The 12,959-nt window shown below is 45.9% G+C and overlaps 1 protein-coding gene across 2 annotated transcripts in view; it reads left to right on the top strand.

The window, feature by feature from the left end:
* The window catches only part of LOC115114521 (adenylate cyclase type 1-like), a 52,797-nt gene that overhangs the window by 7,658 nt on the left and 32,180 nt on the right, over positions 1–12,959 (top strand). For both annotated transcript variants that reach the window (XM_065013464.1, XM_065013463.1), the window contains exons 2-4: positions 366–515; positions 941–1,059; positions 12,572–12,683. In XM_065013464.1, coding sequence (XP_064869536.1) covers positions 366–515; positions 941–1,059; positions 12,572–12,683 — 381 coding nt within the window. The remainder of the gene's footprint in view (positions 1–365; positions 516–940; positions 1,060–12,571; positions 12,684–12,959) is intronic.

Below are 12,959 nucleotides of genomic sequence, written 5' to 3'. Positions count from 1 at the left end.
GTGGCATATTATTTAAATAGTTTTCATGCTCATCAAAACGTTCAGTGACCACTCGTGCCCCGTGGATGGGGGAATTGTCATCGTATGGGGGCATAGCCATGTTAGCAAGCTACCTGTCAATGTGTAGTTTCACTATCACCATACTGTATGTACTTACACAATTATCAGACAGTCAATACATGTGTTTGCTATTTACGACAGTCTTGCCTTGAGAACCTAGTCGTGTGTAGTTCAGTTGGTGAGAGCGTGGCACTAGCAACTCTTAAGGTCATTACGTTCAGTTTCTGCAGGGATCCTATGTCACTTTGGATCAAAGCATATGCTAAGTGGCATAATGTTGTGTTGTTTGTTGTTTGTGCTTGTAGCTGGTGGCCAACACAGTGCTGTTTACCAGTGTGAACCTGTCTGGATTGTTTGTGCGCATCCTGACTGAGCGAGCCCAAAGGAAGGCTTTCCTACAGGCACGCAACTGCATCGAGGAGAGGCTACGCATGGAGGACGAGAATGAGAAACAGGTACAAACACACACACACACACATTAACAGAAGGCATAAGGTTCAAATCACGTGTATGATGTCTCATTTATGCATGGTTCCTTTCATCCCCCCATTTTCTTTTTTTATCACACTTGGTGACTCATTCACACACCTTTTCAATTCTGTTTGATACACCACCTTTTTGTCTCTCACTTTTCTTATCTGCACCAACACTCTCTCCTCTCCTATTCTCAAGTCTGATACAGTATAACTCTCTGTCTCTCTCTCTCTCTCTCTCTCTCTCTCGCGTTCTCTCTCTCTCGTTCTCTCTCTCGTTCTCTCTCTCTCTCGTTCTCTCTCTCGTTCTCTCTCTCTCTCGTTCTCTCTCATTCTCTCTCGTTCTCTCTCTCGTTCTCTCCCTCTCCCTCTCCCTCTCTCCCTCTCTCCCTCCCACACACACACAGGAGCGCCTTCTGATGAGTTTGTTGCCAAGGAACGTGGCAATGGAGATGAAAGAAGATTTCCTGAAGCCTCCTGAAAGGATCTTCCACAAGATCTACATCCAACGCCATGACAACGTCAGGTAGGACACCCACCCAATCTCCGAACTCCCAACCCAGCGTCAGGGTGATAAACTTGGCATTGGTTCATTTAAAACAACTCAAAACTCCCCACACATATTGCCTACACCCTCTTTGAATCATTTAGCCATGAATTAACAGACTGAGACATTTTCTCCTCTTAGTCATTTTCAGCTAAAAGCAGAAGCATAAATACTGTCTGGTTGTGTTATAATATTTCCACAAAAGGAAATCAAACATGCCCTGTGGATGTAGCTAAACTCAGAGATGGAGAGAGAGTAACACAATCTAACATTACAGCAGAGTGCTTTGTCCCAGAAAGACCCTGCATCCAAATCCATCGTTACTGCAGAATTACGATTGATTGTAATATTCATTCCTTGCTGTGTTTTTTTATCACTGTGAAATGTACCCCCTATCCAACTCAAGGTCACTTGCATAATATTATATTGCGTTTCTAAATAGAGTAGTTCCATCATCCATTCAGTGCCTTGCTTAAAGGCTACACTGTCCCTCACAGGATTAGAACCGGCAAGTTTTGGTTCCGTGGGCAAAAATCGAAACAGTTTTTCAACAATAATAAAGTAGCGACGTGAGTTGTAGTGAACGCTCCCCCAACCTCAACTCACGCCAAGGTCAGGATGCCGCCATGTTTTGGCCAGACCGAGGGCACTATGCCATGGCCCATGGGTGAACATGACAACTTCTGGGAGCGTCACATCTTATTGGGTCCCTGGGGAAGGGAAACATGGCCTGGGGAGTCATAGTTCCTCTAGGTTCCAGTGAAAGGTGGATTAAGCAACGCTCAGTGAGCAGTAGACTCCTCCGGCTCTTAAGCAATATCCTGCCTTGGCCGCCAAACCAAGCCCCCTACTGGCTGAGCTCAAATTCTCACGTTCCGTGTCCTCTAAAATAGAGCTTTATTCTCCAGTTATAAGAGCATCATATTACCTGCTCACGCCGTCTCCTCTAGATTAGAGCTTTAAACTCCAGTTAAAAGAGCCTTATACCACTAGCAATCCACTATACCATTACCAGTGGATTTATAGACATGTATGAGTTGGGATGCTGTTGCGTTTGCTGGAGGGTTTACTATTGTAGTGGTTACGTTGGCATTGAGCAGAGCTTCTTGTGAGCAGACAGAGAGGAATTGTGTCTCAGTCAGTGGTGGGTGTCAGTTTTTGCCAAATGGCATTAGCTTGCACAGAATGTTACCGGCTGATACACTGTGGTTTCGCTGGAGGGGGACCAGCGATTTAGTTAGTGGGTTCACTGAGTGCTTCTTCATGGACTTCAGTATCTTTTCCACTTCCAGATGGCTTTCTTGTTGGAGTATTTCCCTCTCTCCCTCATCCCTCTGTATTTCCCTCTCTCCCTCATCCCTCTGTATTCCCTCCCTCCCTCCCTCCCTCCCCCTCTGTATTCCCTCCTTCCTTCCCTCCCTCCCTCCCTCCCTCCCTCCCTCCCTCCCTCCCTCCCTCCCTCCTTCCTTCCCTCCCTCCCTCCCTCCTTCCTTCCTTCCCTCCCTCCCTCCCTCCCTCCCTCCCTCCCTCCCTCCCTCTGTATTCCCTCCCTCCCTTCCTCCCTCCCTGTCCAGTAAACAAACAGCCAGTGATCAATTAGAGGTTTGGGGTGGATCTGCTTTCATATGATTAACCAGCTTTGATGTCTAAGTAATTTGTTTACACCTTCCCCCTGTCCCCGTCCTCTCTCTCCATCTCTCTCTCTATCCCCCGCCCCTCTCTCATCCATCTCTCTATCCCCCGCCTCCTCTCTCCATCTCACTATCCCCCCCCCCCTCTCTCCATCTCTCTATCTCCCGCCCCCTCTCTCCATCTCTCTATCCCCCGCCCCTCTCTCCATCTCTCTATCCCCCGCCCCCTCTCTCCATCTCTCTATCCCCCGCCCCTCTCTCCATCTCACTATCCCCCGCCCCTCTCTCCATCTCTCTATCCCCCCGCCCCTCTCTCCATCTCACTATCTCCCCGCCCCCTCTCTCCATCTCACTATCTCCCGCCCCCTCTCTCCATCTCACTATCCCCCGCCCCTCTCTCCATCTCTCTCTCTAACCCCCGCCTCCTCTCTCCATCTCACTTCCCCCTGCCCCCTCTCTCCATCTCACTATCCCCCGCCCCCTCTCTCCATCTCACTATCTCCCGCCCTCTCTCTCCATCTCTCTATCCCCCGCCCCTCTCTCCATCTCTCTATCCCCCGCCCCCTCTCTCCATCTCTCTATCCCCCGCCCCCTCTCTCCATCTCTCTATCCCCCGCCCCCTCTCTCCATCTCACTATCCCCCACCCCCTCTCTCCATCTCACTATCCCCCTGCCCCCTCTCTCCATCTAACTATCCCCCTGCCCCCTCTCTCCATCTCTCAATCCCCCGCCCCCTCTCTCCATCTCACTATCCCCCACCCCCTCTCTCCATCTCACTATCCCCCTGCCCCCTCTCCCCATCTCTCAATCCCCCGCCCCCTCTCTCCATCTCACTATCCCCCACCCCCTCTCTCCATCTCACTATCCCCCCACCCCCTCTCTCCATCTCACCATCCCCTCCCCCTCTCTCCATCTCACTGTCCCACCGCCCCCTCTCTCCATCTCTCTCCCTCATACTCTCTCCATCTCTCTCTCCCCTCATCCTCTCTCCATCTCTCTCCCCCCACCCCGTCTATCCATCTCACTGTCCCCCGCCCCTTCTCTCCATCTCTCTCTTGCTCCCTACCCCTTCTTTCCATCTATCTCTCCCCACCCCCTATCTCCATCTCTCTCCCGAGCCCCCTCTCTCCATCTCTCTCTCCCTGAGCCCCCTCTCTCCATCTCTCTCTCCCTGAGCCCCTCTCTCCATCTTTCTCCCGAGACCCTTCTCTCATCTCTCTCTCCCCGAGCCCCCTCTCTCCCGAGCCCCCTCTCTCCATCTCTCTCCCCTGAGCCCCCTCTCTCCATCTCTCTCACCGAGCCCCCTCTCTCCATCTCTCTCTCCCCGAGCCCCCTCTCTCCATCTCTCTCTCTCTCTTCCCTCTCTCTTCCTTTATGTTGTCAGAGGGGCGTTGGGGCATTGAGGTGTGCGGTGGGAAGTTTGCTTAGCCTCGGCATTAAGCCTCTGCAGTGGAGGCTAAACTGTATTGCATAAAACAGTGTGTGGTGTGTGGTGGTTAAGCATGGACACATCTCAATGGAGTGCTTCTAATTGCACTACGCCTCTCACTGCACCAAAGGGCTTTCCTGTAGGCCTTATTCACATGCAGTTAGTGCCCACTGACGATCCATTATAAGAGATCCAAGCATATTGCAGGGGGTGGATGATGGGATTTGGGTGGGCAGTAACTGCAAAGTAAACAATATTACAGCAGTTTAGTCAATACTTTATTATTATCTTCCACAACTGTGGGCGTTATTTGATTTAAAATAAATCAGATCATTAACCCTCATACTACCAACATATTTTAGTAGAAACTTTTGGAAAAACCAACAATCATAGCAAAATATAAACTGAATGATTATAAAAACATCATTAGACATGGTCATGTTTTTGACCTAAACAGACTGTTATTTTGAAACATATATTTGTTAAACAGAAAAAAACCAACAACAAGTACTAAAAAGACGATTTACCATAATTTAATTGTAGTATAATTTTAAAAAAAAATCTAAATACATATTTTGACAAAATCGACTGCCATTTTAAGGGGCAGTACACCAACATTTAAAATATACTTAATTCTATTGACAAAAAGGGATTCATCCATTGATCCTTAGAGTTTTAATATTTACTTACCTCACAGCCAGCATTAGCATTGCTGCTAGTGAAACAAGTTGCATATATTGAATATTGGATGATATTTTAGGAATTTTGGTATTTATATAACATTTCCCGTAGAACAACTATTTTTCAAAGAATATACACCAATACAGCACTATGTGTACATTTGGAGGGTAGCTGGTTTCTGTATTACAGTTCTGAGAACAGCCTAGCATATATGTAAGGTCATTTTAACCTAGTTCTAACCAGTTATGACAATAGACGAGTACATAAGGTGGATTTGTACAGGGGATTTGTCGATAAGTTCATATTGTCTCCAGAGAAACCGGGATTCAAATAAATGCTTTTTGAGATTTGCCCGAGAATAACTACTTTTCAGAGAATACACACTAGTACAGCTCTCTGTGTAGATTCAGAGTGTATCGTAGTTCTGTATTGCAGGCCTATCAAGTATTTATACCATTGGCAGACCTTGTATACCATTAGCCAATTGTTATATGCATGAAAGGTCATTTTGGTTTTGTACAAAGTCATACAATACGTGGGATAGAAAAGTATAATCTTAGGTGAGTACACAGGGAGCAATATCTCTGCTGATGATCTGTCTACCTGGACAATCTCTGTAGATGATCTGTCTACCTGGACAATCTCTGTAGATGATCTGTCTACCTGGACAATCTCTGTAGATGATCTGTCTAACCTGGACAATCTGTAGATGATCTGTCTACCTGGACAATCTCTGTAGATGATCTGTCTACCTGGACAATCTCTGTAGATGATCTGTCTACCTGGACAATCTCTGTAGATGATCTGTCTACCTGGACAATCTCTGTAGACAAGATTGTGGGCATGGTGTGGGAAGTTACTAAACACTTAAATATTATACAGTACTAATAACCTTAAAAATAAAACAATTAAAATATGATGCGTTGCCAAAATGAAAGGCAACTCCGCCACTGTTCAACTTCAAATATGAATTATCTCCAGCACTAAACCAGTGTCTACATAATGTGAAAATGGCGCGTTTCTATGATCTGTGGTAAAAGCATAAAAAGTGCTTCTCTGTGCCATCACAGGGTAGGATTCAAAGTAAGAAAAACAATCATTTTCAAAACCTGCAATGTGTTTCTAGCAAGAGGGAGGGTATTTTCTCCGCTTTAATTACAGTATTCTTTTCTATAAAACTTAGAAATGTGCCATTTTCACATATGTAGACACTTGCTTGGTGCTGGGGATAATTAATATGAGGTTGAAAAGTGGTGGAGTTGCCCTTTACTAAGTAAAACCATCATATGTTACAGAACATAACCACACATGAAATGCCAGCCATAGTGTGAGTCTTCTTGATATGGGCATCTGCTTTGTAAACTAGATTATGTAATACTGTATAGTCTAATTTCATAGATGCTTTCAACTGAGATTGTATTTATTCATCTCTCAATTTACAGCACATTAATCTGTGTGTGTCTGTTTCTGTTCCACTGAGGAGAGGGAGAAAACAAGGGAGAGAATATGCACTGGTGTGTGCAGAATTATACTGGGAAAGAAAGAGAGGGAAGTAGAGATGTAAAGAAAATTAGGAAAGCAATGCATCAGACCTGTTTGCCTGTTTGCGAACTAACAATGTGATAACAGCAAAAAAATATCTCAGTAGCATTATCCAGTCAGCAAAGAATGCCATCTGCCTCATGCGACCAAAAGAGGCTTGCTTTATCCTTGCAGCCTACAAACCAACCGTCTGTCTCTTTCGTAATTCGCAAGTAGCTGAATGTTTCAACCAGAGAAAGAATCTCAGTAATCGAAACGGCGCCCCTCTGTTTTCAGTATCTGTAGTCCATGTATCTGATCCTGTCTGGCCAACGAAGGAATGACATTTAGTATGACAAGCCCGTAGCATTAACCCCCTACAGTAGATGCCCGGGCCCCCGAGGATATCTAGTTCGCATAATACAAAAATACAATACAATAGGCGAATGCATTCCACTGCATTCGCCGATGTCGCACTTCCGCATCTGCAGTGAAAGGTGACAGAGCCAGAGCGGTGTTTGTCACACCATGAGACATCTGCAGTGAAAGGTGACAGAGCCAGAGCGGTGTTTGTCACACCATGAGACATCTGCAGTGAAAGGTGACAGAGCCAGAGCGGTGTTTGTCACACCATGAGACATCTGCAGTGAAAGGTGACAGAGCCAGAGCGGTGTATGTCACACCATGAGACATCTGCAGTGAAAGGTGACAGAGCCAGAGCGGTGTTTGTCACACCATGAGACATCTGCAGTGAAAGGTGATAGAGCCAGAGCGGTGTTTGTCACACCATGAGACATCTGCAGTGAAAGGTGACAGAGCCAGAGCGGTGTTTGTCACACCATGAGACATCTGCAGTGAAAGGTGACAGAGCCAGAGCGGTGTTTGTCACACCATGAGACATCTGCAGTGAAAGGTGACAGAGCCAGAGCGGTGTTTGTCACACCATGAGACATCTGCAGTGAAAGGTGACAGAGCCAGAGCGGTGTTTGTCACACCATGAGACATCTGCAGTGAAAGGTGACAGAGCCAGAGCGGTGTTTGTCACACCATGAGACATCTGCAGTGAAAGGTGACAGAGCCAGAGCGGTGTTTGTCACACCATGAGACATCTGCAGTGAAAGGTGACGTTTGTCACACCATGAGACATCTGCAGTGAAAGGTGACAGAGCCAGAGCGGTGTTTGTCACACCATGAGACATCCTGAAAATCAGTCTTCTCACAGAATCGCCTGTAGCATCAGAACGGTTTGGCCTGCTTTAGGACGCCCACAGGCCTCACAAGACTCGCCTGTAGCATCAGAACGGTTTGGCCTGCTTTAGGACGCCCACAGGCCTCACAAGACTCGCCTGTAGCATCAGAACGGTTTGGCCTGCTTTAGGACGCCCACAGGCCTCACAAGACTCGCCTGTAGCATCAGAACGGTTTGGCCTGCTTTAGGACGCCCACAGGCCTCACAAGACTCGCCTGTAGCATCAGAACGGTTTGGCCTGCTTTAGGACGCCCACAGGCCTCACAAGACTCGCCTGTAGCATCAGAACGGTTTGGCCTGTTTTAGGACGCCCACAGGCCTCACAAGACTCGCCTGTAGCATCAGAACGGTTTGGCCTGCTTTAGGACGCCCACAGGCCTCACAAGACTCGCCTGTAGCATCAGAACGGTTTGGCCTGCTTTAGGACGCCCACAGGCCTCACAAGACTCGCCTGTAGCATCAGAACGGTTTGGCCTGCTTTAGGAGGCCCACAGGCCTCACAAGACTCGCCTGTAGCATCAGAACGGTTTGGCCTGCTTTAGGACGCCCACAGGCCTCACAAGACTCGCCTGTAGCATCAGAACGGGTTGGCCTGCTTTAGGACGCCCACAGGCCTCACAAGACTCGCCTGAAGGCCCTTTTTTGGAACTATCTGTTTTACCATGTAGTGAATCTGTTATTCAATGCTTTTGTATGGGCTAATAGCAGTAAGGCCAAAACAATTGTTTTATCAATATGTACCTAACTAAGTTAGATGTAGTATAGGCTAATGTTAACTAGCTGTCTCATCATTGCCCATGAAAGGAAGTAAAGCAAGCAAGTATTTGAGCAAGGTGGTCTAGGACAACAAATACTAAAAGCGTGCACTACTCTGTGACAGGAGTCATAGACGTTTTGGCAACATGAAAGAGAGGTTGGCATAGCATTCCTCTACAAGTTGGGTGAGTAAACATGTTTTTTCTACTCGCGCACATGTGTGTATACACACACAGGTCTACACACAGAAATCAGCACCATGGACAGCCATATGATATTTAGCTTAATTACACTAAATTGTTTTCTTGGTATATTTAAGTTGTCACTGTATTACACTAAGCAGAGGTGATTTGATGATGTTGAAATGTTGAAGTTGAAATGGTGCTGGAATAGCGGAGGCAGCTCCTGGATTCTTTGCGACTTGCGGTAACTCTCCGTGATTCTAAATACATAGTAGTCTAGCAGTTTAAAAACGTCTAACACATTGACTTGCTTTACCATGCTGTAGGTCATGTAACTGTGTTTGTTTTGTGGACTTCACCGGATAGATGTTTCTCTCTGGTTTTGCGATGAAACAAATCAAATCAAATTTTATTTGTTACTTGCGCCGAATACAACAGGTATAGATAGACCTTACAGTGAAATGCTTACTTACAAGCCCTTAACCAACAATGCAGTTTTAACAAACATAAGTATTTAACAGGTATTTACTAAATAAACTGAAGTAAAATTAAATCATAAACAAACAAAAAATTACAAATAAAATTAAAATTAAAATATAACTAATAAACAAAACAAATAAACAAAAGGAAAAAAATAAATAATATATAATAACAAATAAAAAATGTGATATTGAATTTGCTCTGCCACTGTGTGACTGTTGTCACCATGTTGTCAAGGTGGTGTAAGAACTAATGAGTAATAAAGAAAACAATGCAATTATCAGAACACAGGTGGAAACATGGCTTTTTTCCTGGATTATCTTCCCCATTGAGTTTACCCATGTACCACTACTGCAACATGCCCCATTGAGTTTACCCATGTACCACTACTGCAACATGCTCCATTGAGTTTACCCATGTACCACTACTGCAACATGCCCCATTGAGTTTACCCATGTACCACTACTGCAACATGCCCCATTGAGTTTACCCATGTACCACTACTGCAACATGCCCCATTGAGTTTACCCATGCACCACTACTGCAACATGCTCCATTGAGTTTACCCATGTACCACTACTGCAACATGCCCCATTGAGTTTACCCATGCACCACTACTGCAACATGCCCCATTGAGTTTACCCATGTACCACTACTGCAACATGCCCCATTGAGTTTACCCATGTACCACTACTGCAACATGCCCCATTGAGTTTACCCATGTACCACTACTGCAACATGCCCCATTGAGTTTACCCATGTACCACTACTGCAACATGCCCCATTGAGTTTACCCATGTACCACTACTGCAACATGCCCCATTGAGTTTACCCATGTACCACTACTGCAACATGCCCCATTGAGTTTACCCATGTACCACTACTGCAACATGCCCCATTGAGTTTACCCATGTACCACTACTGCAACATGCCCCATTGAGTTTACCCATGTACCACTACTGCAACATGCTCCATTGAGTTTACCCATGTACCACTACTGCAACATGCCCCATTGAGTTTACCCATGCACCACTACTGCAACATGCCCCATTGAGTTTACCCATGTACCACTACTGCAACATGCCCCATTGAGTTTACCCATGTACCACTACTGCAACATGCCCCATTGAGTTTACCCATGTACCACTACTGCAACATGCTCCATTGAGTTTACCCATGCACCACTACTGCAACATGCCCCATTGAGTTTACCCATGCACCACTACTGCAACATGCCCCATTGAGTTTACCCATGTACCACTACTGCAACATGCCCCATTGAGTTTACCCATGCACCACTACTGCAACATGCCCCATTGAGTTTACCCATGTACCACTACTGCAACATGCCCAAGCCTGCTGACAGTCTGCTATTGTTGCGTAATCCCAGACAGACAGACAGACAGGTTGCGTCACAGTCGTCTCCTGAATCCCACCTGACACATTCTTGTCACACCTGACAGGTCTAGTGTTCCTAGAGCAGGGTCCTCTGGGGGCTTTATGCCTGTTGATGATGTGTCGTGTGTGTGTGTGTGTGTGTGTGTGTGTGTGTGTGTGTGTGTGTGTGTGTGTGTGTGTGTGTGTGTGTCACGGCACCACATGCCACCTGTCCTCTCACACAGGGATTTAACAGCATTATCCAGCCAGGGACCCTCTGCTCAAGGTGGCATTGATCAGTCGCTGCGCCCAACACACGCCACCTCCTCAAGCAGAATGTTTCTGTCCTTCTCTTTACAAGAGCCTTGATGTCAACAACTACTTCACGCAAGCACGCACGCACGCACACACACACACACTCCACCCCTGAGGGACCTCTAGGCTTGACCCCCTCTGGGTTGCTGTGTGGGTCTAGTTCTAGTTAGCGGCTGACTGCTTCAGAGGGACTTGGTGACATTACAATAAAATACAATCTTTATTGGTCCATTATAAACTTGATAAAACAGAAATGTGTTAGTTTTTGCTGTCACAGCAGCTCCTAACCTCGCCACACATTAGTATAATAGGGAGAGAGAAGAGATGGTCCTTGGAATGAGATGAGATGAGATCTGGGTGGGGGACATGATGGAAGGTCAACTATGGGAAGGTCAACTATTTCTGCCTGGCCTGGTGATGGGGCACTGGGGGAGGACAATATTCAACATTTGGCTAATAACATTGACTCACATAAATGGCCCTAATAGGATGATTTGTTTGATTCAGAAAACGTTCATGTCCTTAAGAGGCAATTCATTTTGTGTCTGGGGTGGGTTTTGGGGTGGGAGCTGGGGGTTGGTGCTATTTAGGTTTGGGGCTGTGGGATAGGACTGGAGCTGCATTAAAATGGCTGTTTAACCACAGCTCATGTTTCACCATGAGCACAATATTTCAAGTTCTCACTCCACATGTTTGCTGCTCGTAGATGGCTTCCAATTAAAACAATCACAGTAAATTGAATCCATTGCAGTTCATTACATTGACATCTGGGATATGACAAACTGGCATTTAGCAGCTCACAGATCGTCACGCCGGAGGGACACGCTATGTGTGTGTGTGTGTGTGTGTGTGTGTGTGTGTGTGTGTGTGTGTGTGTGTGTGTGTGTGTGTGTGTGTGTGTGTGTGTGTGTGCATGCTCTGTCACACTGTGAAAAGTCCATCCCAAAGAAAGACAGCAGGGCACTTCGACCACAAGAGCCTTAAACACAGACATGCAAAGTAGTATGGTCAACCTTCATCTGTAGATGAAGAGGAATGATCCACTTACCACACCTCCCCTGCTCCCCCAGCAGTTAGGACAATTCCATACAAGATAACTAAGCTTCTCAGGTCTGAACAGATACATATTCATGTTGTTTGGTCCCCTTAAGGACCTGTTACACCATGTAACTAGGGGCTAGAGTTTTCCCCAGTCAAGACAAACTTTGGGCCCTATATGAGTTGTGTCTGCTTATAATATCACCAATTTGTAAGTCGCTCTGGATAAGAGCGTCTGCTAAATGACTTAAATGTAAATGTAAATATCTACTCATCTAGTTAGTTTGTCTAAGGGTTGAGATGTATTTATATTTCTGTCTAGTTCCTAACAGGGTATGGCTCTGCTTTGATTCCTATGAGAATGATCTAGGGAAGAATTATCCATGTTTCTATTCTGAGTTCATCTGCTTGACTTCACTGCCAGTCAGTCAGTGGAACAGAACAGGGATCATCTCATTGGCTGTCACGGTTCGTTTAATCACAACGTTTGATTGATTGGAGGAAAACACATTATGAATAGAGACAATGCTCACTCACTTCCACTTTGGAGTTGCTTTCTAAATGTAATTTAACAAATCCAATGAGACAGTCTGACTTAGCATGGGGTGGCAGGTAGCCTAGTGGTTAGAGTGTTGGGCCAGTAACCGAAAGGTTGCTGGATAGAATCCCCAAGCTGACAAGGTAAAAATCTGTCGTTCTGCTCATGAACAAGGCAGTTAACCCGGTAGGCCGTCATTGAAAATAAGAATTTGTTCTTAAATGACTTGCCTCGTTAAATGAATGTTAAATAAAACATAGCTTGTATGTAACTATTTCTCCTTCTCTCTCCCAGTATCCTGTTTGCTGATATCGTGGGGTTCACCAGTCTGGCGTCCCAGTGTACAGCCCAGGAACTGGTCAAACTACTCAACGAGCTCTTTGGGAAGTTTGATGAGCTGGCCACAGTGAGTCTACAGTTTTCCTGTCCTCCCTCTCTCTGGCTGTCTACTGCTGGACACATATGGAACTTACTAGCATTCTCACTCTGTTCCATAGAATGGCTCCTAGACATGCTGGCATGGTCAAGGTGTTGTTCAGTTGCTATACAGTCACGTGGTCCATCCTTATCTACATGATACCCTAGTGCCTATTGTTGAAGTGCTAACACCAAATCATGTACTGTGGTCATTTGGAATTTGGCACATGGATTTCAGTAATTTGCTGCTTTATCATTGAGGAAG

This window comes from Oncorhynchus nerka, linkage group LG9b, assembly GCF_034236695.1.
Source record: "Oncorhynchus nerka isolate Pitt River linkage group LG9b, Oner_Uvic_2.0, whole genome shotgun sequence".
NCBI classification, from domain to species: domain Eukaryota; kingdom Metazoa; phylum Chordata; class Actinopteri; order Salmoniformes; family Salmonidae; genus Oncorhynchus; species Oncorhynchus nerka.
This window is presented reverse-complemented; position numbering and strand designations above follow the sequence as displayed.